This window comes from Candoia aspera, chromosome 2 (assembly GCF_035149785.1).
Source record: "Candoia aspera isolate rCanAsp1 chromosome 2, rCanAsp1.hap2, whole genome shotgun sequence".
Taxonomy (NCBI): Eukaryota; Metazoa; Chordata; class Lepidosauria; order Squamata; family Boidae; genus Candoia; species Candoia aspera.
The window spans coordinates 42095978-42121936 of NC_086154.1; the positions used below are offsets into that span (position 1 = coordinate 42095978).

The 25959-nt window shown below is 41.1% G+C and overlaps 1 protein-coding gene across 1 annotated transcript; it reads left to right on the forward strand.

The window, feature by feature from the left end:
* The first annotated feature begins 19 nt into the window (after positions 1-19).
* Positions 20-25956, forward strand: ZXDC (ZXD family zinc finger C). Its single transcript, XM_063291672.1, has 10 exons — positions 20-1446; positions 2524-2676; positions 2926-3004; positions 3380-3510; positions 4636-4806; positions 6400-7085; positions 7969-8053; positions 18955-19109; positions 22942-23043; positions 23372-25956. Exons 1-10 carry the CDS (start codon positions 267-269, stop codon positions 23456-23458), a joined length of 2829 nt encoding a protein of 942 aa, XP_063147742.1. The 5' UTR covers positions 20-266; the 3' UTR covers positions 23459-25956.
* The last annotated feature ends 3 nt before the right edge of the window (positions 25957-25959 follow it).

Genomic DNA, 25959 nt, shown 5'->3' on the forward strand with positions numbered 1-25959 from the left:
TTCTCGCTTACTTCCACGACACCCGTGTCCTGTACTTCACTGCGCCTCCGGTTCTTCAACCTTTCGAATCTTCCACCTTTCGAATCCCCACCCCTCTCGCTTCTGATCCATCGTCCGGTTTCACGCAGCACTACCGCTTCCTGGTTTTCCACCCCGCCGCCCAGACTCGACTCCTCTCCTGTACTCCGCACTCCGGGTTTCTTCGATCTCTTGGCCGGCTCCGCCCCGCGTCTCCGGTTTCAGCCGCTGCTACAGGGACCCCCAAGATGGAAACGCAGGGGCTGCCTGCCGCCTCGGAGGCGGCCCAGCCCGAGCCCGGCATCCAGCAACATGGCGCTGGTGCGGCCGCCGCGGAAGACGGGGCTCCCTCCTCAGGGCCTGCTCTCCGGCCTCCTCAGCCTCGTGACTCTACGGGGGCCTGGGGCCTGGACGTGACATTCCCGGTGCTGCTGCTCCTCGAGGGGAAGCTGCCGGAGCCGCCTACGCAGCCGCCGCCACCGCCGCAGCAGTTGCCGCCGCCGCCGCTGCCTAGAGCTGCCACCCCCGGCGGCGCTGCCGCCTCTTCCCCGGCAGCCGGAGGCCCCGGGCAGCCGGAAAGTGACGCTCTGCTGCTGGTGCTGAACTTGGTGCGGGGCGGAGCCTCCGGAAGCCCCTCGCGCGGCTCCTCTCAGGACTCTCCCCCAACGCAGCGGCTGCGGGAGGGCAAGCCGGCCGGCGAGGCGGCTGGAGAAGGCCCGGCCTCGGCGCCGCTCTCGGAGGGCAGCGGACCGCAGGAGGAGCCCGGCGGCGGCGGCCCGGGAAATTCCTCCTTTTCGGGCACGCTGACCATCAACAACCAGAGCCTGCTGGTGCGCTTCGAAAATGGGACGCTCAGCTTTGGCGGTCCCGCGCCGGCAGCCCCGCCGCCACCGCCTCCCGCTCAGCCGAACGCCGCCGCCGAGTCCCCGGCTGCACCCTCCGGCGGACCTTCGCGGTCTCCGGCGTCATATCCTCGCCCGGATTCCCGCTGCGCCGAGACCTTTTCCCGCAAGCAGCTGCTGCGGCTGCATCAGCTGTCGGCGCGCGGCGGGAGCCCGACAGGTGCGGCGCAGGAGGGCGGAGAGGCCGCGGCGGCAGCTCCCGCTCCCCCGGCAGGCGCGGCTCGGGCGGTGCGTCCGTTCAGCTGCCCGGTTCCCGGCTGCGCCTGGGCTTTCGCCACCGCCTACAAGCTGCGGCGCCACCTACACTCCCACGACAAGCTGCGCCCTTTTGCCTGCTCCGCGCCGGGCTGCACGAAGCGCTTTACCACCATCTACAACCTGCGGGCGCACGGCAGGGCCCACGAGGAAGAGGCGAGGCTCAAGTGCGAGGCTTGTGGACAGCGTTTCCCCAGCGCCGCCCGTCTCGGGGCGCATCAGCGGCGGAGCCACCTAGAGCCAGACCGGCCTTACCGCTGCGAGTATCCAGGTAACCTGGTCTGCCCCGGTCCCTTTTGTTTGGGCAAATTGCCTTTCACGCTGCTTATGTGTAGTGTGTCTGCCGTGAATTGGGAGAGGGAAGAGGAATACTATACAAGTGTGTATAGTATTCTAGTTACACTACAGACCTTCAGTTTGCAAAACATGTGCCTATCAGTTAATGCCAGAAACACAATTAAGGAAATACTGTTTGATACCTTTTAGTGTCATGTTGTAAATCATGATACATGGTATTATTTCAGTGCAGACTTCAGCGCAGTAACATCAATATAATATGATTAAAAATATTAACATATTATTTAAAAGCTTAAAGTATTGAAAATAAAAAGAGAAAAGTAAAGCATTTATCAGTATTAATTGCCATTTAGAATGTCAGTTTTACAAGCATAAAATTATTTAACTTTTCATCCAAAGTTGAGTACAGTGTAAGGTAAAAAAGAAAAAGTTGCTGCAATTCACATCAAAGTATTAGTTTAAATAAACTTATCATATTAGTTTCAGTCTTATTTAAACCCAGATTTATTTGGTCCTTATTTGAACCCAGATCTAGATCTGAATCCAACGTACTTTCCACTGTGGTACGCTGAATTTTAAGATGATGTTTAAATTTACAATTCTTTGGAATTTTTGTCACCTGTCTGATTTCTAGTTTAATGTTCTAATGGTTTACAGGAGGAAACATTTGGTGAGAATTGGTAAAGAATCCTTTCCCATTGTAGTGTTTTCTACTTACATCATTTTTAGGTAGGATGGTGGCCATATTGTGGTAGAATGGAAGTCAGATCATAGATTCTTATGTTGTAACTTAGGTGCTTAGAGCAGAATAAGCCTGCTTGCCCTCTTACTCTGTTTTCAAAAACATTTAGCTGGAAGAAGATGGAGAAGTTGAATGTGAAGAAATTCCTCTAGTGGCTGTCCCCAGCATACAGTGCTAGGAAGTAATCTGCTTTTGAAAACTGTGTTTTTATTTATCAGTACCATATTTTTTTGAGCTGCCTAAGCCACTTGAATTGTTTGCTTCTGCTTTCCTGCTGAAACACAGTTCACTTTCCCTCTCTTTTTCCAGGTTGTGAGAGGACCTTCATAACAGTGAGTGCATTATTTTCTCATAATCGAGTCCACTTCAGGGAACAAGAACTGTTTTCCTGCTCCTTCCCAGGCTGTAACAAGCAGTATGACAAAGCTTGCCGACTGAAAATCCACATGAGAAGTCACACAGGTGTGAACTAGGGCACTATTAATGTTGACATGTGGTTGACTTAAAAAGCAGTTGCCTTGATTGGACGGATGATCATGCCATCCTTAAAAACTGGTGATCTATTTATAGATAAGGCTTTAACAGTAGCTTGTAAGGCAATTTGATCAGTAAAATCACTAATATAAGAAGTTAATGAATATGAAATCTTTAATCAGATTAGCACATTCATTTTAACAAAAATTCTCTAATTTTTGTATGCTTTTTTTTCAGGAGAAAGACCTTTCATCTGTGACTTTGAAGGTTGTGGCTGGTCCTTCACCAGCATGTCTAAGCTGTTAAGACATAAAAGGTAAATGTTCCAACTGATTATACTGAAAGTCATTACTGTACACAAACTGTATATAAATTTTCAAGGAACCTGCAGTTTAAGCTTTGAGAAGGGGGGCTTCTAATAAGTTCAGAAAAAGAAAATGAACATGAAGAAATGCTCTTAACATAAACAGACTTTGTTTAAATTGAGCTGAGGCAGTCAGCTTAGCTAAAACGTTATTTTTGGAGTTCTTTGAAAGTGCTTTTAAAGCAGCTGAGTTTTAAGTCTAGTAATATGAGGGTTTAAAATCTTATCAGTCTTCAATTAAATCTTATCACTCTTCAATTATTGATATGTGATTTTCTCAGTTCTGTGTACTTAGTGTTTGATGTTAATGTCTAATTACTGTTATAGGAAACATGAAGATGACAGGAGATTCACATGCTCTGTAGAAGGCTGTGGAAAATCTTTTACAAGAGCAGAACATTTGAAAGGCCATAGTATAACTCATCTTGGTACAAAACCATTTGAATGTCCTGTAGAAGGTATTACTTAAACACTTGATTCTATTTCTTCATAGATGGATTGCTATATATAAAAGACCAAATATATCCAATTACCTAGACCAGCTTTTCTCAACCTTTTGACCCTGGAGGGACCCTTGAAATATTTTTCAGGCCTGGGGGGACCCCTGCTCATTCAGGCTCAAATATAGGCCAGAAGTTACAAAACTATTGTATTCGTTTCACGTGTAGGCCTGTATATATGCATTAACAATGCTCTTAATCTAAAAGTAAAGAATGAAACTTCCCTCTTTAATGTGAAGTTGCCTGAATTTGAAATATTTTTTTTAAATAAATTGTGATCTCCCAGGGAACCCCTAGTGACCTCTTGCAGAACCCTAGGCTTCCACAGAACGCTGGTTAAGAAACCCTGACCTAGACAGATGATCAGGATTGGATTGCTACTGAATCCCATGACAGGAAGGAAGGTACTTTCAGAGCAGGACATAGGTGGGAAGAAGGAACTAAATCTTTCTTCCAAAGGCATGCTTTTCTTTCCAAAACTATTTAATTTTAAGTCTTCTTTTTCAATTATAGGGATTATAAATGTTCACCAGTAAAAATTAAAAAAATAAAAAATTGGAGCAGGGGCAGTGCTTTAAGAAATTTAAATTCTGTGCTATATTTAAAGCTTTCATTGCATTGATAAATGCAACCTTAGTTGGATAGTGCAGCTGTTTTAGTTAGTTTGGCTCTGAGTTACATGCAGGGTTCTCAGAAGCTTCTGAAACTGGTATCCCATTTATAGTTTTTGTTCTAAGATTCATAAGATCTCATTACTTCAAGAGTAATTTTTGCTGTCAGTGCACTTGCTTAGCTCTCTTCTTCCTGCTCCTGCGTACAAGGCCGTTTCAGGCATAATATGGTACATATAAGCAATTCGAAGTGGCTTTCTATCCTTAGTAGTTTCTTAGCTTTGTCACCTGGCTAGGGCTTTATAAATCATAGAAAACTGGAAGTAAAAAGATCTGGGGAACCAAAACAGGCCTAGAAGTGAGGGACTGTGAGATGTTGTGCTGCCTGCAATCTCACAGGAGACCTTTGTACTATGGTTTACATCTATAAGTGCACATTATATTCATATGATCCAGTTGTTGTATATTTCAGGTTGTTGTGCAAAGTTCTCAGCACGCAGTAGTCTATACATTCACTCCAAAAAACACCTTCAGGATGTGGACTCATTGAAGATGCATTGCCCTGTATCCAGTTGTAGCAAATTGTTCAATTCAAAGCATAGTATGAAAACACATATGGTCAAGCAACACAACTTTAGTGCAGGTATGATCTGCTACCTGTAGAAGACTCTTGAGTTATATGTGGATTTGAATAATGTATAGAATGTGTTACTGTATATCTAAAGCCTTTGCAAAAGATATTAATTTATTTCACTGAAGCTAGTAACTTGGGGTTACTTTGTTCTTTTGTAGATAACATGATGTATAAATATGAGAAAGAATGTTTACTGTTCATTGATTTACAGAAAGCATATAATAAAATGAATAGGTTTGAATTATATAACATTTTACGTCAACTTGGTGTTGAGTGGTTGCTGAATGTAGTAAGAATGGAGTATGATGGACGTAAAACATGAGGGAATATAAATGGAGTACTTAGCAGATTGTTCAGAATTGAGCAGGGAGTTAGCCAAGGATGAGTGATGTCTCCTTGAGTATTTAAGGATAAATGAATAAAGAAAAGATTGTAGTGATGTTAAAGTGGTATTGTTTGGTGAAGGACAGCCATGTATATTTTCATAGGCAGACAATACTATGTGGCAATTTTATTATAACGAGTGTGGATCTGAAAATTAATGTACTGAAGACCAAATTATTTACTTATTTATTTATTTATCTAATTTGTCCCTGCCCATCTCCTCCTTTAGCAAAGAAAATGGAGTGAATGATGGCAGGTTATACATAAATGGCAAAAATAAGAGCAAGTAAATGAATGTTTGAACCTTGATAAAATGTTGATGAAAGATAGGAATATGAGAGTAGTTTTAAGTAGGCTGTTGCAAGGATTGAATCCCTATCAAAAGAAGCAAAATTGATTCTGTCACTTCGTTATATGGGAGTAAGAACTGGTATACTAGGAGAAAGATAAAAGCTGAATCTAGTACAAATGGGTTACTTAAGCCTGTGCAGTGAAACAACCATTTGTTTTGGGTGTTGCTCAGGAGGTTTCTCAGTCGATACTACTACAGATACCTTTTTTGTTACTGAAATTGTCTTCTGAATAATTCATGTAGAGACTCCACGTAACTATTATTCTCTGTGAATTGGTTTTCTGTATGGCTCAGCCCCATTTAGCAGGCGGAGAATAACAAAAGCAGCATTGCATTTTGCCATAAGGTCTGCCCTTTCTTATGTAGTGTAATATCACAATGCACATGCAGAAGGGGTGGGGCTTGCACCATAACACTGCTAAGGTCTGCCCTTTTATATGTAGTGTGATATCAACACACACACAGAAGGGTGGGGCTTACACCATAATGCCTCCCCTCACCCCTTCTGCAAACACTGCTGGCACATTGACAGCTATGTGAAAATCACTTTTAGCACCACCCATATTGCTAGGAATGCATAGCACATTGTTGGGGTCTGAATGTGTTCTAGCAGGAAGTAAAGATGATCTGAAATCCTGGCAAATTAAAACTAAACTACCATGGCATAGTAGCATTGAGTCTGGCGCCACTGTTTTCTGCCAAATTGGATGAGGGTAGTGTTGGCTGCTTTGATTAGAAGAGGAAGATATAGATGCTTGGGAAGAGGACACGCAGCCAGGTTGGAGGGAGAGGAAGCAGGCAAGATTTGTAGAATATGTCATACTAACTAGTTAGTCTTATAATATGTCTCTCTCGTTTTGTTTCAGATCTATTAAATCAGATGGAAACTATTGGTTCCCTCACACCCAGCAGTGAACTTGCCAGTTCGGGACAAAGCGACCTCAGCAATGTAGATCTGGTGTCCCTTTTTTCTAGTGTATCTGGGAACTCCTCTGGAATTTCAGCTGATATGGCTCTAATAAACTCTGGAATTCTCACTATAGATGTTGCTTCAGTAGGCTCTACGCTTGGAGGCAGTCTTTCTGTCAGTAGCAATTCCCTTGCTCAAACAGTTGACCCATTGATTTTAGTGGCTAGTAGTGACATTCCGCACAGCCTGGATAGCTCTCTTTTATTGGGAACCACCACCACAGTTTTACAGCAAAGCACTTTAAATTTGGATGAAGTACAGACTGTGAATGCAGAAGCCTTAGGCTCATTAGCATCTTTGTCAACAAGAAGTTCCAGTCAAGACTTGCATGGTTTGACCTCTAGCAATAACTTGTCAGTAGACACAGCCACTTTAACCCCTTCCAGCAGCCTTGGTGGAAACAATACATCTGAATTATTAGCTCCAAGTAAAGCAGAGCAAACTTTGCTTCCTAGCCTGGATGTTGTGGAACAACAAGAAGGCAGTAAAGTAGTCACTCAGTTTGTGTTCTCCAATCCTTCAGGAAGTTACAGTGCACAGAAAGAAACTGATCTGAGCACGGTGACTGGCAGCTCTTTTCTGGTATGCAATAAATCTAAATAACTAGTTTTCATTAGTATCTTAGTTTTGAGGATATTGTCATGTGTGATCACTCTCTCTGCCAGATCAAAAAAGTTTATGGAATGTCTGCCCCGAATGATGTTGCCGTATATTTTGTATAATGTAAGCGGCATAAATTGTTTCTGCCTGTGAAAGATTCAGTGCTGTTACATGTTGTACATCATATTAAATGAAAAAGGATAGTCTTTTCCATAGCAGAAGGCTTAGAAGCCAAAGCTTGGAGTTATTCGTTACTCCCTTCCCAAGCTGTTGTAAATATTTAAAACTCTAGATAATGTTTTGGGATTGACTGAGAGGAGAGTATACTGTATTCCAAGCTTGTAGAAAAAGAAGATAATTTGATTTTAAGGCATTTCTTAATGTCAAAAATGTTGACATTTTTAGTCCTTGTTTTCTCCCTCTTGCTATTGAAATATAACCACCCAGAGTCCCTCCTTTGGGGGGAGATGGGCGATGATAAATTTGGTAAAATAAGTGAAAATAAATATGTGTGATTGTATCACTACCTTATTAAAATATAAACTGACAAATATATATCTAAAGGACTGCATGCAAAGACAGCTTGCACAATAGAGTGCTTCTCTTTTTACTGCAACCACCTCTCAAAAATAATCTGCTCTGGAGGGTTTTACATCACCAAGCAGATTTTGGTTCTACAAAAGGAAGGGGAATTAATTCTTTGTGGACTTAACCAAATGGATGCAGCACAAAGTTCAATATAAGCAGGGAAACTGTTAGGGATTAGTCCACGTTGTTTGGGGAAAATGGTATTCATAATGAAAAGCTGCATATCTAACAGTCTGCCTGGATTTAGTGGTGTGAACAAACCTTTTTATCTCATCAGGAGAGTGGTGGGTCTGCAAGAACAGATTATCGAGCTATTCAGCTTGCCAAGAAAAGAAAACAAAAAGGAAATGGGACCGACATAGGTGAGTATTAACTACTTCAGTACAGTATATTATGTCTACATTAAACTGGATCTAAGGATAGTATCATGGTTAAATTTGGAATCCTAAGTTGACTAGAAGAGAGCCAGTTTGGTGAAGAGGTGAAGGCATCAGGCTAGAAACCAGGAGATGGTGAGTTTGAGTCCCACCTTAGGTACCAAGCCAGTTGGCTGACCTTGGGCCTGACACTCTTTGTCAGCCCTAAAAGGAGGCAAGAGCAAGCCACTTCCGAAAAACCTTGCCAAGAAAACTGCAGGAACTTGTCCAGGCAGTCACCAGGAATCAACAACTGACTCAAAGGCACCTCTCCACCCCCCAAAAAAACGTTGAGCAGAACTTACCTCTTAAGAAAATACTATCACGTTGGGGAAGTTGTCTGACATTATATTAGTGGAATGTTCTACAGCTCATATACTGTATATGTGAAAGAACTATGTTCCAAGATGACAGAATATTTTTGTATGGAATGGCAATTGTAACTTATAATTTGCAGTTTGATCCAAATCCACATTTATTAAGAAACAGCAAACCTTCAGATTGCTCATAGCTGTCCCAATTTGAAGCTGCTAGTGGAGCATTTGAGATGGCTGTGCGTGGCATTTTTTAGTTCTGTGAATTTTAGTTTTATAATTTTTATTTATAGCAGTATAAGTATATTTAGACTAGATCCTTCAGGAAGTTCAAACAACCTCTTAGGCAACTGTTGATCAACACACACTACCTGTAGGCGCCAAGTACCCACCAGACTTTCAGGAAACACCATTGAACACCCCCTTCTCCAAAACCAGTTGCTGAAATACATATTGAGCAGAGTGATTTTTTGGGTGGGGTTGTTGCCTTGGTCATTGTCTGAGATTGCACTTAAAACTGCTACTATATTTAGAATTCTTGCTCAATATGACTTATATTCTATAACTTTTATTGAGTGTTTTTACATAATTAAAAGATAAACAAGAAAAAATATATAAAAGGAAAATACAAAAAGAAAAAAATGCTAGAAACAGGAAAAAGAAAGTTAAAGAAGCAGCATCCAATCTTCTTTATAGCAGTTACAAACAAACTTTTACCATTTATTCCCCTTTAGAATTACATTATATAGTTCTCTTCATCCCATTTTCAACCCTTTTTAAACAGCAAATCCAGAAATCACCAGTTCATTTTTGTCCATTTTCAGCAAAGGTTAATACAGGTTTCCAATCTTTTATAAAAGTACTTGTTGTTTTGTTCCTAATCAAATCACTTTTGCCATTTCTGCAAATTCTGCCATCTTCACTGTCCACTCCTCCATTGTGGGTACTTCTGTGTTTTTCCATTTTTGTGCATATAGTAGCCTCACTGCAGTTACCATGTATGAAACCAATTGACCATGAATCCTTTCTAATTGTGTATCCATAAGTCCTAATAAAAATATTCTGGTTTCATCTGAATATTAATTTTTGCTTTTTTGCATGTCTACCATGCATGATAAAATGCCCCTTCATGCTTTTCACATTTCCAACAGTAATTAGAATTACCTTTATACATCTTAGACAATTTCTCTGGTGATATATATCAATGTTACATCATTTTATAAGAATTCTCTTTTAAATTGTAAGACAATGTGAATTTTAAACCTTTTTAGCCACATTCTCTCTCATTGATCCATTTGAATTTTATAACCAAAGTTCGTAGCCCATTTTATCATAAACACTTTAACTTGTTCTTCTTTCCATTTCAGGTCTCTACAAAATTTTGACAAACACATGTTCATCATTTGTACATAATTCATTTTCAAATTCCATTTTATAATGTTCTATTCCTGGTGCTTTTTTAGTCTACATTAAATCTTGCTCTTAATTGTACGTATGAAAACCATTGAAAACTAAGTCCCTATGCAGTCAGTTGTTCTCTTGATTTCATCTTAAATTCTCCATTTTCCTGTACTGACAAATCTTGATATGTTAGCCATTTCTCTTTGTATGCTGTCTTTTTTCTATAAAATGCTTCTTGTGCTGATGCCAATAGAAGTATTTTTGGACACAGCCTGGGTCTGTATTTATTCTATATTCTTAATATGGCTGTCAGCACCTGATCATTCAAGCATTCACACAATCAGAGTCAGGAGGCTGGGATTCCTTTAACTGTTTTAATGAAGGGTAATGAACAGTACAGAAGGCAAGCTGTGAATAAAGATTTCCTGCTCAAACCTAACTTAAAACTACATTCCCTTAATTAGTCCCCTTTCCCATGAAACCATGTCACTCCCCCTCCCATCCAGATGGTATTCCTGGCATATCTCAACCCCGTGTCCTTAATGTCCTCCATAGCCATAATAAACCACTTCACACTCCAACTTCACACCCCCTCCCATCTGGCAACACGGGAGAAGGAAATGATGGGAGATGCTCCGATAAGGGTTTCTGTGAAACCTTTGATCGGCGGGATCTGACATACCGCCCCCCCAAGAAAGACTAAAAAAAAATAATCAGATATCAAATAAATGAAGCAATGAGGCTAGGAAGGAGAGGGCTTAGAAGGATACTTTGCATGAAACTTTTTGGTTAAAAGAGGAGCATTAACATGACATGCATTAACCCACTCAGGATCTGGAAAATGCTTCCATTAAATCAAGTACTGTAAAGATTTGCGAAAAAACCGAGAATCCAGAATGACTTTAACTTCAAAATGCTGATGGCCATCAACCATGATGAGTGGAGGGGTTGCTGCAGGCTGGTGCCACTTAGAACGGTCTGGTGCAGGTTTAAGCAAGCTGCAATGAAAAACAGGGTGAAGCCTTTTTAGGGTGGGGGGTAATTGCAATTGAACAGTCACAGGATTAATTAACTATTGTGATGAGGAAAGGTCCAACAAACTTGGGGGCAAGTTTCTTTGAGGGGTGTTGGGAGCGTAAACATTTGGTAGAGAGATAAACAAGATCACCCACTTTAAATTTCCACTCTGGGCGCCTGTGACGGTCAGCAGATTTTTTCTGAGTTTCATGGGTGTGATCTAATGCCTGGTGGATGACCGGCCAATTAGTGGCAATCTGTGCAGCCCAGTCAGCTATCGAGGAGTCAGGCAAGGATTGCAATTGAAGTTCAGGTATTGGAACGAAGTCCTGGCCATAAACAATATGAAAAGGGGAAAACCCAGTGATTTGGTGAATGGCATTATTATAAGCAACCTCAGCAAAAGGCAGGAGGTCCACCCAGTCGTCTTGTTGGAAGCTAATGTAGCACCGTAAGAATTGCTCTAGAGTAGACTGAGCTCGTTCAGTCGCTCCGTCCGTTTCCGGATGGCTCGACAAGCTGAGGGATTGCTGGACACCAATTAATTTCAAAAATGCAGACCAAAATTTGGAAGTAAATTGGACGCCTCTGTCAGAAATTACACGTGTGGGACACCCATGAATTTCATAGATATGCGTTAGAAATAGCTTGGCTAATTGCTGAGCAATTGGGATTTTAGCGCAAGGTATAAAATGAGCCTGCTTGGAAAACAAATCAATGACAGTCCAAATAACAGTCTTGTTTTTACTCTCAGGTAAATCCACAATGAAATCCATGATGATTTCTTTCCATGGAGCCTTGGGGGAGGCTACGGGTTATAAAAGTCCTTGTGGTTTCCCCCCCTCTTTGCTTAGGCACAGACATGACATGATGTGACGTAGGACTGTACATCAGCACGAAGAGAGCGCCACCAAAATTGGTGCCTCACCAAGTGGAGAGTTTTCGTGAAGGCAAAATGACTTGCAGATTTAATATCATGGGAACGGTGCAAAATTGTCTGGCGAAGAGACTCAGGCATGTAGATTTTGCTGTTACAATACCAGACGTTGTCAATTTCAGTTAATTGGGCTTTGTTACATTATAGCCAGGGATCGTTAGGGAGTGCCTGAAGCAGTTCCTCTTTTAGAGCAGCCTGCATTTTCACTTTTGTAGTGAAAGTGCAGGCTACTCCTTGTTTGTGCGTTACGCAAGCCATTCCAAGCTGCTTCTGAGAGAAAACTGTCTACAATTTGAGTTTGGGCAGTGTGATACTGCGGGAGGCGAGAAAGTGCATCAGCAAGAAAATTCCTCTTTCCCAGAAGGAAATTGAGGGTAAAATTAAAACGGCTAAAAAATTGAGCCCAGCGAATTTGTTTGCCATTCAATTTCCTGGGGGTTTGTAAAGCTTGGAGGTTTTTGTGATCCATCCAAACCTCAAAGGGATAAAGAGCACCTCTAGCAAATGCCTCCAGTGTGTGAGAGCAGTCTTTACAGCAAAAGCTTCTTTTTCCCAAATGGGCCAGTTGTGCTCAGAGTTAGAAAATGTGTGTGAGAGGTAAGCGCAGGGGTGGGGGAAACCTGTTTCATCTTTTTGAACCAAAACTGCCCCAATAGCTGAGTCAGAAGCATCTGCTTGCACAATAAAGGGGTGAGTTGGATCTGGGTGGGCTAGAATGGGTTCCCTAGTAAAAAGAAGCTTTAAATGGTCAAAAGCTGCTTGACATTGAGAAGTCCAGGCAAGTCTAGCCCCTGGGGAGTTAACTTTCCGGGTTTCCCCCCTCCCTCTAGTTTTCAACAAGTCAGTCAGAGGCAAAGCAATGTGAGCAAATTGGGGTATAAAATTTCTATAAAAATTCGCGAAGCCTAGAACACTTTGAAGTTGGCGCCTGGTGTGAGGTGGTTCCCACTCCGTGATGTCTTGTACTTTGGCAGGATCCATTTTGACCCCCTTGGAAGAAATACAATAGCCCAAATAATCCAGTTGAGACTTGTGGAACTCGCATTTAGAGAGCTTGGCATACAGCTTAGCATCTCTGTTTGCGCAAGACTTTCTTGACAAGCTGAACGTGGTCTTTGAAGTTGTCAGAATAAATTAAAATGTCATCTAAGTAAACCAGGACCCCTTTGTACAAATGCTGCTGGAGGACTTCATTGATATATTGCATAAACACTCCAGGGCCCCCCACTAACCCAAATGGGAGGACTTTGTACTGATAGGAACTGAGAGGGCAGTTAAACGCTGTTTTCCATTCATCCCCCTCCCGAATTTGAATTCTAAAATAGGCTTCTCTGAGGTCAAGTTTGGTAAATACTTTTCCCTTCGATAGGTGTGATAGCATGTCTTTCATTAAGGGGAGAGGGTACTGATGGTTTATTGAGATGGCATTTATTCCACGGTAATCCGTGCAGAGTCTCAGAGAGCCATCTTTCTTTGCCCGGACGAGCACCGGGGCTGCCAAAAGTAAATTGGCAGGTTCAATGAACCCCCTCTCTAAGTTTTTGTCAATAAATTCCCTGAGAACTTGTTTCTCAGTTTCTGACATGGCATACATTTTAGGCTTAGGTAGTTCAGCCTTCAGGTCTATTTCAGTGGCACAGTCAGTTTTTCTGTGAGGAGGCAGTTGGTTACACTCCTTCTCATCGAAGACCTCAAGAAAGTCTGTATATTCGGGTGGAATGTCAGGCTGTGCCAGAGGTTCCACCGCAGGGGTGTGGTTGAGGAGGGTGCCGGCTACTTCCCACCCTGGTTGTAGCACAGTAAAGAGGTTGCAAGCCCCATTCTTAAACAATAAAGCACCTGAGTCCCAATTGATTTGTGGCTTTCTACTCTTTAGCCATGGGAGTCCCAGGATGATAGAATAGTTGGCAATAGGGGCTACAATAAATTGCAAGGTTTCTTTATGCCCCCCCCCCCAACCTCATGGCCAAAGTCTCAGTCCAGAATTCCACGGGACCCTGTGGGCAACTGAACCGTCCATCTGAGTGAAAATAATGGGACTTTTTGGTCTCCTGGTTTTAAGGCTCAGTGTGTCAGTTAGGGCAAGGTGTATCAAGCATTTTGTGCATGAGTCTAACATAGCTGTCAAATTAGCTTTGTGCTGGGTTCTTAAGTTTTTTAGTTCTACTTTCACCAGCAAGGTGGGGCAATCATCACTCACCAAAGGGTCTTCTTTGTCGTCTATCTCTGAAGTAGGAACGTTGCGCCCTGGAGTTTCCACCTGCTCGCGGGCGCGATTTAGAACAGGTGAAATTCATTTCCCACTGGCTCCAGTTCCTCCTGTTCGGAGTCTTCGCCTGAATCAATCAGAGACTTCACCTCTGGATCTTTTTGGGCCAGCGCCGATGCAGCTGCTGCCTTGCGTCTGGTCAGTGGGGTTTTAGTTGATTTGGTTGCTCCTTTCAGTGCATCTGGGCATTCTGCTGCTCTGTGGTTGTCCTTCCTGCATTTAAAACAGCTGCCTCTCTTCCCTGGTTGGTCTTTCCAATCATCCTTGTCATGGAAGAGTTTTTGCTGGGTGAAGGGAAATTGACCTGGGGCTACGGTATTTCTTCCCATCGTTTGCGCTCGGAGTTGCCAATGGAATTGGTATTGGGTATTCTCTACCTCCCCTGCTAGGCAGATCCAGTCCTTCAAAGTGGGGGGGGGGTCTCCGCAGTAGAGCGCCCATCTCAGGATTTCTGGCTGCAAGCCCCCTTTGAAGTAATCAATCTTAGTGGTTTCTGACCAGTCCATAACTTTTCCGGCAAGAGCTTTGAACTCCATGGCATACTCCACCACGGTTCTTCCCCCTTGCCTAAGTTGCTGGATACCTGTCTTCGCCCTCATCTTGTCAAGTGGGTCCTTGAACCGGTCTCTCAGTCCCCTCATGAATTCACGCAGGCTGCTCAGCTCCGGGGCCATGGCATCATGCAATTGCACAAACCACTCTGTCGCAGGTCCCCGGAGTCTAGCGCCTACCTGCCTCACTTTCTTGTACTCAGTGGGAAAGCAAGATCCATATTCCTTCATGTATAAGGACACGTTTGTCAAGAAAAATGCCAACTGTCGTGGGTCTCCATCGAACTTAACTTGTATGTCCTTTGGGACTGCAACCTGTGTCACCCTGCTGGGCAGAGCTCTCCCCCAGTTGCCTTGGCTCTCTGGGTGGCCTCCACTCCACCGGTGCCTCACTGGGGATTCGAAATCCTGGGTTGGGTTAAGGTACACCATCTTCCTCGTGAGTCCAGCGATGCCACTCTGGATAGCTGAGTTAAGATCTCTTCCAAGGGGTACTCCATGGTTTCCAGGGTTCTCAATACCTGCTGCAACACCACTTCCATGGCAGACATCCTCGCCTCCAAATTCCGCATTTCTTGTGGAGTTCCATTGGGGTCTGGAATGGTCCCATGCGACCCCGGACTCTGCACCCTTATTTGTGCCTCCACGGGTGGAGGGGCCCTTCCCTCTTCTTCTCTGGCACCGATCTGGGAAGGGCCCATCTGTGGTTCTTCGATAATAATGCTCGGCATCTGAGGCTCTCTTACGAAATTCAGGGAGTGGAGGGCACTTTCCAATTCCGTACTGTTGAGCTGGGGTTCCATCTCGCACTCGCTGTCTCCGCTCCCTGACCTCTCCTCCGTCTCAATTTTTTCTTCTTTCACTTTGGCATACAGCACTGTCCTCTCCGATGATGGTAAAGGCGATGGCTGCTTAGCCCAGGATTTTCCATGTTTAGGCATGGTTTGTCAACTCTCAGCTGATTACTTGCTCAGGAAGAGTTTTCAAAAAGATGGATTTGCAGCTTAATGTCAGCACCTGATCATTCGAGCATTCACACAATCAGAGTCAGGAGGCTGAGATTCCTTTAACTGTTTTAATGAAGTGTAATAAATGGTACAGAAGGCAAGCTGCAAATAAAGATTTCCCACTCAAACCTAACTTAAAACTACATTCCCTTAGTTAGTCCCCTTTCCCATGAAACCATGTCACTCCCCCTTCCATCCAGATGGTATTCCTGGCATATCTCAACCCCGTGTCCTTGATGTCCTCCATAGCCATAATAAACCACTCCACACTCCAACTTCACACCCCCTCCCATCTGGCAACATGGGAGAAGGAAATGATGGGAGATGCTCCGATAAGGGCTTCTGTGAAACCTTTGATCGGCAGGATCTGACAATGGCATGCCTAACATAATGATGATTAAAATCTGCATTAACTTTGACTTTATTTATTGTACTAAAAAGCCATGCCACCCAAACCTCAGGTTGTGCTCTTCTAGTTCCAACATTCTCTTATTTCTCAGCAACAGCCATTCTTTCATCCAAACCAAACAGCAGGCTGCAAAATACAATTTAAGATCAGCAATCCCAGTCCTCCCGTCTCCTTTGCATCTTGAAGAATTTTATATTTAAACTTGGTTCCTTTCCCTGCCATATAAATCTAAATATATATTTTTGCCATTGCTTAAAAGGTGCATCATTAGACAAAACAAGTACTGTTTGAAATAAAAACATGACTCATATTCTAAGTGAAGAGTTACTGACAGGATGGGTTTAAAATATATTTATTTTTTTATTTAAGGATATATTGATGCAGCCATTCCTTAAGAAATTCTTAGATGTAGAGAATTATAATTAGTCATGCAGTTAAAAATATGTATCTGTTGGGAAAAGGTTGAACACAAACTGGATGTCTGGATGACACACATAATCTAGACAAAGGTCTAGATTAAACTAATGGCCCTTCAGAAGTTGGACTCAGAAATTATGTCTTCTGAAGCAAGTATGGTCAGATGTCAAGGAGGATAGGAGCTTTAGTTTAAGATATAGAATGTTATATATTTCCTTATTTTGATTTAGATCTATTTAATTCTACTAAAAGCTTGACTGGTTTTGATACAGAAATAATATTGATTATTCTGCTGAAATACTTTGTTGAAAGAGCTGTGGGAAGTATGACTCTACTCTTCTTCTGAGTTAAAACTGTGAACTGGAAGAATAGTGATAAGGTGCTTCCACTTTTAACTTAAGAGGCTGTTCTAGAAGGTAGTGTCAGGGCAGTTGTGCTATAACATGTTGAATGAACCGAACAGTTCAGTCCTGAACTACAGATACTCTCCACTATCATTCCATCTTATTGCCATGCTCTAATAACTATAGGAAGCTTCCAAATAAAGTCATCAGGGATGTGAAGTGTTACTAGTGTTTCAGTGATACTTGGCTTTATTTCTCCTTTTCATCCATATCTTATGAGGCCCTGCAAATGTTGACTCAATGTCTGGTTTTGGTAATAAGTTGTATAAACTTATTAGCAGCTAGTAAGTTGAATCTCAAACACAAGAAGACAAGATATGAGTGAATGGTTCCATTTAGGGATGTGTATCAATTAAATATCAAGCTGAAGTCAGCTACTTTGGGCCAAATCTGTATGTGGCGAAAGGAGATCTTTGTGAAGTCTCTAAATGACCCAGGAGACTTTGTGAGTGATTACTGTTTTAGAAAAGACATTCACCTTTCCAAAATTACAATATTTTTCTTTTCTAATTCTATTTTCAGTGTGTTATTGGGTCATGAGCAATGTGGAAGGAGTCAAATCACATGAGTTGCTAGATTTCCCTTTTTCAACACAAGGGATAGATCCTGAGGAGCTTTCTAAGTTCAGTGATTTGAATAAGCCCTTTGATTACCAAAGCAGAGGTTATTGAAAAGGGGCATATTAGATGATGAGATTGAGGATGATATGCATTGGCTTATTTCAAATGAGGAATGGAAGTCTTTGGAAGATTTAAGAGAACATTACCCATTCCCAGTATATAAAGTAGATTAAAATTAAACTTTTTTTTAATTTTTAGAAATTGTACCCAAATCAGATACTTATTTGCATAGTTAATTACATCCAAGCTCTTTAACAAACTCCAAGTCAAACTCTTGTGTGACAGGTGTACATCCTTAATTTCTATGTTTGAGAAGTTGAATTCAGGAAGTTTGAGAAGGGATCATACTCCCTGAAAACAGCAGCTTTCTACCTCTGCCTTGGAAGCTACAGCTAATGCAAAATAGGTCCCCCCCCCCAAAAAACCCCTCCTATCTAGTTGGAACAGTGTTCTGAAAATGCTGCACTCATTGCTATTGAGCAGCTCATGAAATGCTGTGATTTTTTTATTCTTGCAGGTATTTCCTGCAGTGGCCATTTCGGTGTGTGTGTGTGTGTGTAAATAAATAAATAATGGATTTAGGGCCAAACATACTGTTTATTGTTGTAGGTATTTTTTGGGGTGGTTTTTATATGCTATTAGCTGGTCATAGTCAATATGGTCAGATGGGCAGCCTTATAAAATAAATAAGTACAAAATATGTATATACCAGTACCAGAATTAGTTGAAATTGATTGGGAACATAACAGTAAGTAGCACATTACATAACAAAAAACAGTATTCCAAGTTGCTCTGAAGGGAAGCATTCTTGTGATCATATAAAGCAAAAATAAGAGAAATGGGACATTGGCAGTCCAAAATGACTTCCTAGAAGACAGTTTTCTAAATAATATAGCAAGTCTCCTCCCCCACCCCCACCCCCACCCCCAGCTTTGAAAGCACATGACATAGGACTAATTAACAGGAATGCAAAACAGAGTGCCTGACTTTTGCATTAGTTAGAACAGATGTTAAGGAAGTTGCAGCAGTTTCATGTAGGATCAAGGAATAAGAAGAAACATGGAAACATGTGATAGATACCCCTTGATGCTGTTATGAAGGAAATGTCCCAGCTTATAATTCACGGAAGGAGGAAGAAAGGTATTTCCCTGTAATGCTTCCTTTCCAAGGCAAGTGAATGGGTATGGAAAATAATTCATATATGTAATCTTCCGTCATATTCCGAGTCCTCCAATTCTTTGGAGCAAATTTTAGTGGGTAGCTAGGCAAGTGAATGGGTATGGAAATCACCCTTTCTCCTCTTTCTGTGTACGGAAGTCTTTGTATGCAGCCCCAACTATTAATATGCTCAACAAAATATTTAAATAATCTGCTCTGTACATGGTAAGAAGCATATGTTTTATTTGAAGTTGCTTAGGGAAAATAATTTTTTTCAGATACCTAATGAAACTTACTTCAGAATACAGCTTTATATTATACAAATACCATCTCTTTATTTTAGGTTCGACTGACTCTGGCATAAGAAAAAGCAAAAGTGATAAAGTTAACTGTTTTAGTCATGGAAATCGGTTATGCAACAATATTTTGCCAAATGGAAACCTAACAGTAAGAGACCCTTCAGCTGGCACACAGTTTGTTCAAATTCAGTTGCTTCAGGTAAGAATTGGCAACTTCCTTATGGAAAATAATCTGTTTTTTTTCAGGAACATGTAGCTGGGATATAATCAAGGTAAACTTGCTTCATTATACACTGCGTGCACAATTATTAGGCAAGTTGTATTTTTGAGGATGAATTTCATTATTGAACAACTGCAGTGCTCTCGGTCAATCCAAAATGTTAATAAACCTCAAACCTGAATATTTAAGAAAGTAAAAGTGAGGTTTTGGCTTACTTAGGAGCATATCTATGTGTGCACAATTATTGGGCAACTATTAGTGTGCAGAATTACTATGCAACTAAATGAAAAATGAAAATTCCCCCATCTCACTCGTTTATTTTCATCTGTTACAGTGAGAATAATAAACAAATAACTCAAAATTTACAAATAAACATTTCTGACATTTCAAACAAAAAATCAGTGACCAATATAGCCACCCTTCTTTGCAATAACAGTAATAAGCCTTCTAGTCATGGAGTCTGTCAGTTTCTTGATCTGTTGACGATCAACTTTTTGTGCAGCAGCAACCACAGCCTCCCAGACACTGTTCAGAGAGGTGTACTGTTTTCCTTCACCGTAAATCTCCCGTTTGAGAAGGGCCCACAAGTTCTCAATAGGGTTTAGGTCAGGTGAGGAAGGGGGTCATGTCATTATTCTTTCATCTTTGAGGCCTTTACTGGCTAGCCACGCAGTGGAGTACTTCGATGCATGCGATGGAGCATTGTCCTGCATAAACATCATGGTCTTCTTGAAAGATGCACTTTTTCCTGTACCACTGCTTGAAGAAAGTGTCTTCTAAAAACTGGCAGTAGGTTTGGGAGTTGATTTTGAGTCCATCTTCAACCTGAAAAGGTCCAACTAGCTCATCTTCAATAATACCAGCCCATACCAGTACCCCACCTCCACCTTGCTGGCGTCTGAGTCGAAGTGGAGCTCTGTGCCCGTTACTGATCCAGCCGTGGGCCCATCCATCTGGTCCGTCAAGAGTCACTCTCATCAGTCCATAAAACCTTTGAAAACTCTGTCTTCAGATATTTCTTGGCCCAGTCTTGCTGTTTCAACTTATGTGTCTTGTTCAGTGGTGGTTGAGTTTCAGCCTTCCTTACCTTGGCCATGTCTCTGAGCACTGAACATCTTGTACTTCTGGGCAGTCCAGGTAGGTTGCAGTTCTGGAATATGACAGCACTGGAGGATAATGGGTTCCTGGTAGCTTCACGTTTGATTCTTCTCAAATCTTTGGAAGTTAATTTGCATCTTCTTTTCTCAACACGTTTATTGCGACCCTGTTGACTATTTGCAACAAAACGTTCAATGGTTCTGTAGTCACGCCCCAATATCTTAGCAATTTCAAGAGTGCTGCATCCCTCTGAAAGACTTTTTACAATTTTTGACTTTTCAGAGTCAGTTAAATCTCTTTTTTGGCCCATTTTGCCTGAGGAAAAGAAGCTGCCTAATAATTATGCACATGATATAGGGTGTTGATCTCCCTAGGCCACACCCTCCCTCATTACACAAATACACATCACCTGATATGCTTATATCCAATAAGCATTCAGGTTTATACAGCTTGGAGGTGGAAAATATGCATAAAAATGATATGGTCAAAATGCTCACTTGCCTAATAATTGTGCACACAGTGTACAATATATTGGTGGAGATGATAGACAGACAGACAGACAGAGCAAGCATAATATGGTTTGGTGCTGCAAACCCAAACTCAGGAAATAATGGCAAAGTTTAAGTTTCCAGCCCGTCTTTTTCTGTTTTTTATCACATGACTAAATCAGTTTTATTAATCTTGTGTTTTTGGAAATAAATATTTCCAATAAATATTTCTTTGAATTATTTCTGTGAAGGATACTGATAATAAGTAACAGAGAAATGTAAAAAAAGATATATTTAGCAGTTGATATGTCAGGAAAAAGGGGAAAATGAGTTCAGGCACAATTTTGTGCTCCTTGGGAAAGGAACTGAGGGGCTATAGGATTTCTTCACCTGTGAAGAGGGAGGTGTGGCACTAAAAATGTCCCTGGTACACTGCTGCAGTAATAAATGTTCCACTGGTACATGGAATGTCAGAACCATGAACCAAGACAAACTTGATGTCAGATTAGAAATGCTGAGAATCAATATTGACATTATGGGAACCACCAAACTTAAATGGGCTGGAATGAGTCACTTCACATCAGAGACGCATCAGATTTTTTACTGCAGAGAAGAAAATCATAGATGAAGTGGAGTGCCATCATTGCTAATAGATGGGTCTCAAAGTGCTAAAGTGAAACTCCCCAAACAATAGAATGATCTCAATTCAAATCCAAGCCATGGAAATTAGTATTACAATTATCTGAGTCTGCTTTCCAGCTCCAGGTGCAGAGGAAGCTATGAGGACTTGTAACACCTTATTGACACAACACCAAATAATATGTCGTATAGATTATAGGAGACTAGAATGCTGAAGTTGAAAGTAAGATAGCATTTTTTAAGCAAGGACAATTTGTCTTTCTTGCTTAACAAATGCTATCTTACTTTCACATTTGAATTTTTATTATTTTATTATTTGGTGTTGTGTCAATAAGGTGTTACCAGTTGTCATAGCTTCCTCTGCATCTGGAGCTGGAACACAGACTCAGATAATTCTAATACTAATTGCCTTGGCTTGGATTTGAATACAAACAGTCCTTGCTTAACAACTGTTTTGTGTTCAGTGGCCGTTTGAAGTTACAGTGGCACTGAAAATGTAACTTTACAACCTGTCTCTGCACCTAGAACTGTCACAGCGCCGCCATGGTCACAGGATCATGATTTGGGTGCTTCACAACCAGTGGGCATTTATGGCTGTTGCAGCATCCCTCGGTCCCGTGATCACCATTTGCACACTTCACAGCTGGCTTCTGACAAGCAGAATCAATGGAGAAGCTGGCAGTAAAATTGCAAGTTGTGTTCATGTGACATCTCGCTTAACGATTGCAGGTGATTCGCTTAACGACTGTGATGGAAGTGAGGTCATAAGTCCATCATGTAACATGATGTCTCACTTAACCTCATTGCTTAGCAATGGAGTTGCCAGTTCCAGTTGTGGTCGTTAAGCAAGGACTACCTGTAATAGAAAAAAATGGCTTTAATGTACAGAGAACAGACTCTGCCAAGAAAATTCAATGTTTATAGCAAATAATTTTATCCCTACCTTATGTATATATAACTCAAGGCAGCAAACATGCCTGCCTCCTATTTTCTCCACAACAACAACCCTGTGAGGTGGTTTGGGCTGAGAGAGAGTGACTGGCCCAAAGTCACGCAGCTGGCTTTCAGGCCTAAGACAGGCCGAGAACTCAGAGTCTCCTGGTTTCTAGGCCAGCTCCTTAACCACTAGACCAAACTGGCTTTCTAGTTTTTTTTTTTCTTCCAACCACCTCAAAGATGACACCATGCATGGATATCACCAAATGGACAACACTAACATCAAATTCACTATATGCTTACTCTGCAAACAAAGATGGAGAAACTCTGGGATGGACTCCCTTTGGCAGTTCATTTAGCTCTGACAACTTTTTCCCTTCTGGAAGAAGTTGGCTGCAGTGGGATAGAAATTTGATTAATAAAAAATTGAGATGTAGGTGTTAAGTCGATATTAGGTAGTGATATAAATTGTGTTGCCTCAATGAAAATGGGTAGGGCTCCTAATTGGAGTCACTAAAATGCTTCATTAAGTATAACGTGTTGCTGCTTATAAGCATGTCCGTATGTTAGTGAAGAATGACCAGGGGGTTGCCGGGGTGGGAGGATGGCTGTCCACCCTCAGAAATCTGCTCTCTCTCCTTTGTTGTTAGGATGATGCTCCAGGAGAAGGAGATCTGCCCTTCCAGCTCAGTTCTCAATCTTCCTCTTCACACTCTCAGCTGACAGTGGATTTACCTGTTCATATTCTTCAGGTACAGAACTTTCAAGTTGCAAATTGGATAAATGCAGCTTCAGTTCATTCATTATAGTAAAATTAACTGCTATTATAAGTTTACAGGAAGGTGCTTTCTATGCTTGGTGGTGTTTTTGGAGTTTGGTGGGTCAATGTAAAGGAGGAGCTGACAGAAACATGTTGCAGGCTTTTTTGGTGGGAGGTTTTGCCAGTTGAGAAAAATGAGAAGTTTATCCCAATAAACATAAAGTTAATGGATTTTGGAGAGTGCGATGTCTGCGTAATCTAAGGAGTTGATCAATTGCCATGAAATTCTGACCTTTTAAAAACCATTTTGCATTAAACAGGAGCCACACAATTCTGCTGAAGAAGATGCCAATTCTGATAATTCCCAGTTTACAGGAAGCACCATCAATCTACAAGACCTTGAATGATTGTGTGGAAGGCAGAAGCATTGAAACGTTCAGATGCAGAAGCATCCTGAGAAATAAGAGCCTGTTGCTGCTTTTAAAGAAAAAAGTGAAAATTGGGAGCATGACCACCGGTGCTGGCATGCTTAATGGTTGTCGTGCGATGGAAAACGTGTTCAGTAAATTTTACTTGATAAGGCATTTGGAGATCTTGGTATGTTCTGTCTTACGGTCAGGAAAAGGTACATACGGGAGAATTTGAGTCCTACCTTAAAATGGATGTGCAGCGGCGATAGTCCACGCTGATTTTAAGAATAATTCTCAGAATACTAGACAGCAGTTAAGCTTAGCACTTTTTTCTTGACACAAGAAATGAACCCCTAATTAAATTTGGGGTTAAAATGAAGGAATTTAAGCAGGAAGACCAATTAAATTTAGTTTCGCAAACTGACATTTTAGAGAGAGAAGCGCATAAAAAATAGTACCATACTCAGGGATAGTGAAGGTTGAATTACTAGAGCAATATGATTTCTTGCTCTTGCTATCTCTAATTTAGCAATGTGCCCTGAACTTTAGAAAGCTGCCTAGCATATATTAATTCTTACCACTTTGGTTATGTTTACAGTAACAAAACAGTATTGCCAATTTGTACGAAGTCACTTTTATTACATAGACCCATCACGTGCATTTTGCTCAGAAATAAGTCTTACTGATTTCAGTAGAACTTACTCCCAAATAAATGTTGAAATGATTACAGTGATGGTCTGTTTACCATTTACATACAGACTATCTAACTGAGGAAAGAGCTTCCAGCTAGTGTCAGTTGCATATATGTAACATCTTGACTGAAATGAAAAGTAGATCTTTAAATACATGTTTTAAAAAACCCTGTTTTTTAATATAGATAATAGGAAATAATTCATACAGCCTTTTAAGAACAAAAACTAAGATTTCAGCTAAGCAAAGAAATAAATAAGATGTCAGTGTTTTACAAAAAAAAAAATTAAGTCTGGAACTTAAACATTCTATACATGAGATGCCTACATGGCATTAAAATTATACATATGTACGGCTTAGTTAAAAAGTTGTGTGAGCACTGTTTTTTTTTATACAAAGATACCCTACAGAGGAACACTTGTGAATTTGCATATTTATTAGCGTTAGGAGATACACTAAGATTAAGGTCAATCGTCTTGAATATATGGAGAGTCAGCAACAAATTTCTCTAGATAGACCCTTCTCCCATCTCATTCCAAATTGGGTTCATATTCCTGAAACTCACACTTAATTAAAACTAGCCTTGCTCTGTTGCCACTGAAACATCTCTGGCAGAACTGAGAAAGAGGAAGACTAATGAACAGCATTCTCTGGACCTTAATCTATTACTGTGCAACATTTGGCATAGTCAGGCACCTGCCATCCCTGCTTTGGAAGTCAGGGGCCTTAGGAAATATATTTCCTAGAGCTGTTGAAATCTGGAGGGAGGTGCTTAGGTCTCTCTTCATATATATCACCAGGAGGATAGTATAGCTGGAATGGCTTTGGAAATGCTGTTTTCTACGGTGTTATTAAACTTCGAATCATTTCTGTCTTAGATTATTCCTAATAGTAATTCCAAATTAAGAAGGTTTACCCATAAATAGAAATATACTAATTAATGCCTGTGCCTTTTGAACTTCATTTTCAGAAGAATGTAGTTTGGAAGCATTTTATACAGATTTACATTAATTCAGATTTTGATTTGCGGATTTTTTTTAGAAAAAAAGTCTTGACTGGATATTTTTCATTGTCTGTGTAAAACGTTTACCTGACTATCTTGACCTATACATTTACATTATCAAAACATAAATTATTTTTACTTCTGAGATAAAACCTTTAAGTGAAAAAGTGAAGAAGCTACTTATTTCTAAAGCATTTTGTCTTTTCTTTCTATCACTGAGGTTCAGTTTTAAAGAGAAATGGGGGCATTTTGTCCTCAAAACTTGTCACCTCAAATAAAAAATCAGTGGAATAGTTCACACACTTACTGTAATAGTGATCCTCTGCAAGCTGGAATGCAAGCCCACCTGGCCCTTACCAAGCTGCAGAGGTAATTTAGATTAAATAGGCGGATCACAAGAAGCCTGTCCACTTCCCCCTTCCCTTTCTTTGAGGAGAAGTATCTTTTTATGGTTTTCACAGCAGGCATGGCCTACATTTCCTTAAAAGCATGTGTGGGGCAGACCACTCAGTTCTTTCTAACTAAAAGAGGATCCCTAACTGGGTAAGAATGTGAACTGTATCCATCTAATGTGGTGCTTCTGTTTTACGGAGTCTTGCTTATTGAAGAATAAGTAATTGCTTCTGTTGGACAGACAATTGTGTTCTTTTATGAAGTTTATATACTCAGTTTTAACTATCATTGTAAATTCCTAATTGCTTGAGAGCAAGCATCAGATTTATTCTGGCAAAGTCCATTGCTGGCAATGGATATTTATAATCACGGAGTTAAAAGGACTAATAAAACCAGTTGATGTCCAATTTTT

What these genes read in the sequence shown, in the direction of transcription:
- ZXDC (XM_063291672.1), top strand. Translation starts at nt 267, where the DNA reads ATGGAAACGCAGGGGCTGCCTGCCGCCTCGGAGGCGGCCCAGCCCGAG. An exon ending in GCAACACAACTTTAGTGCAG is followed by an intron (nt 4,807 to 6,399) that starts GTATGATCTGCT and finishes GTTTTGTTTCAG; the next exon opens with ATCTATTAAATCAGATGGAA. An exon ending in TACCTGTTCATATTCTTCAG is followed by an intron (nt 23,044 to 23,371) that starts GTACAGAACTTT and finishes TGCATTAAACAG; the next exon opens with GAGCCACACAATTCTGCTGA.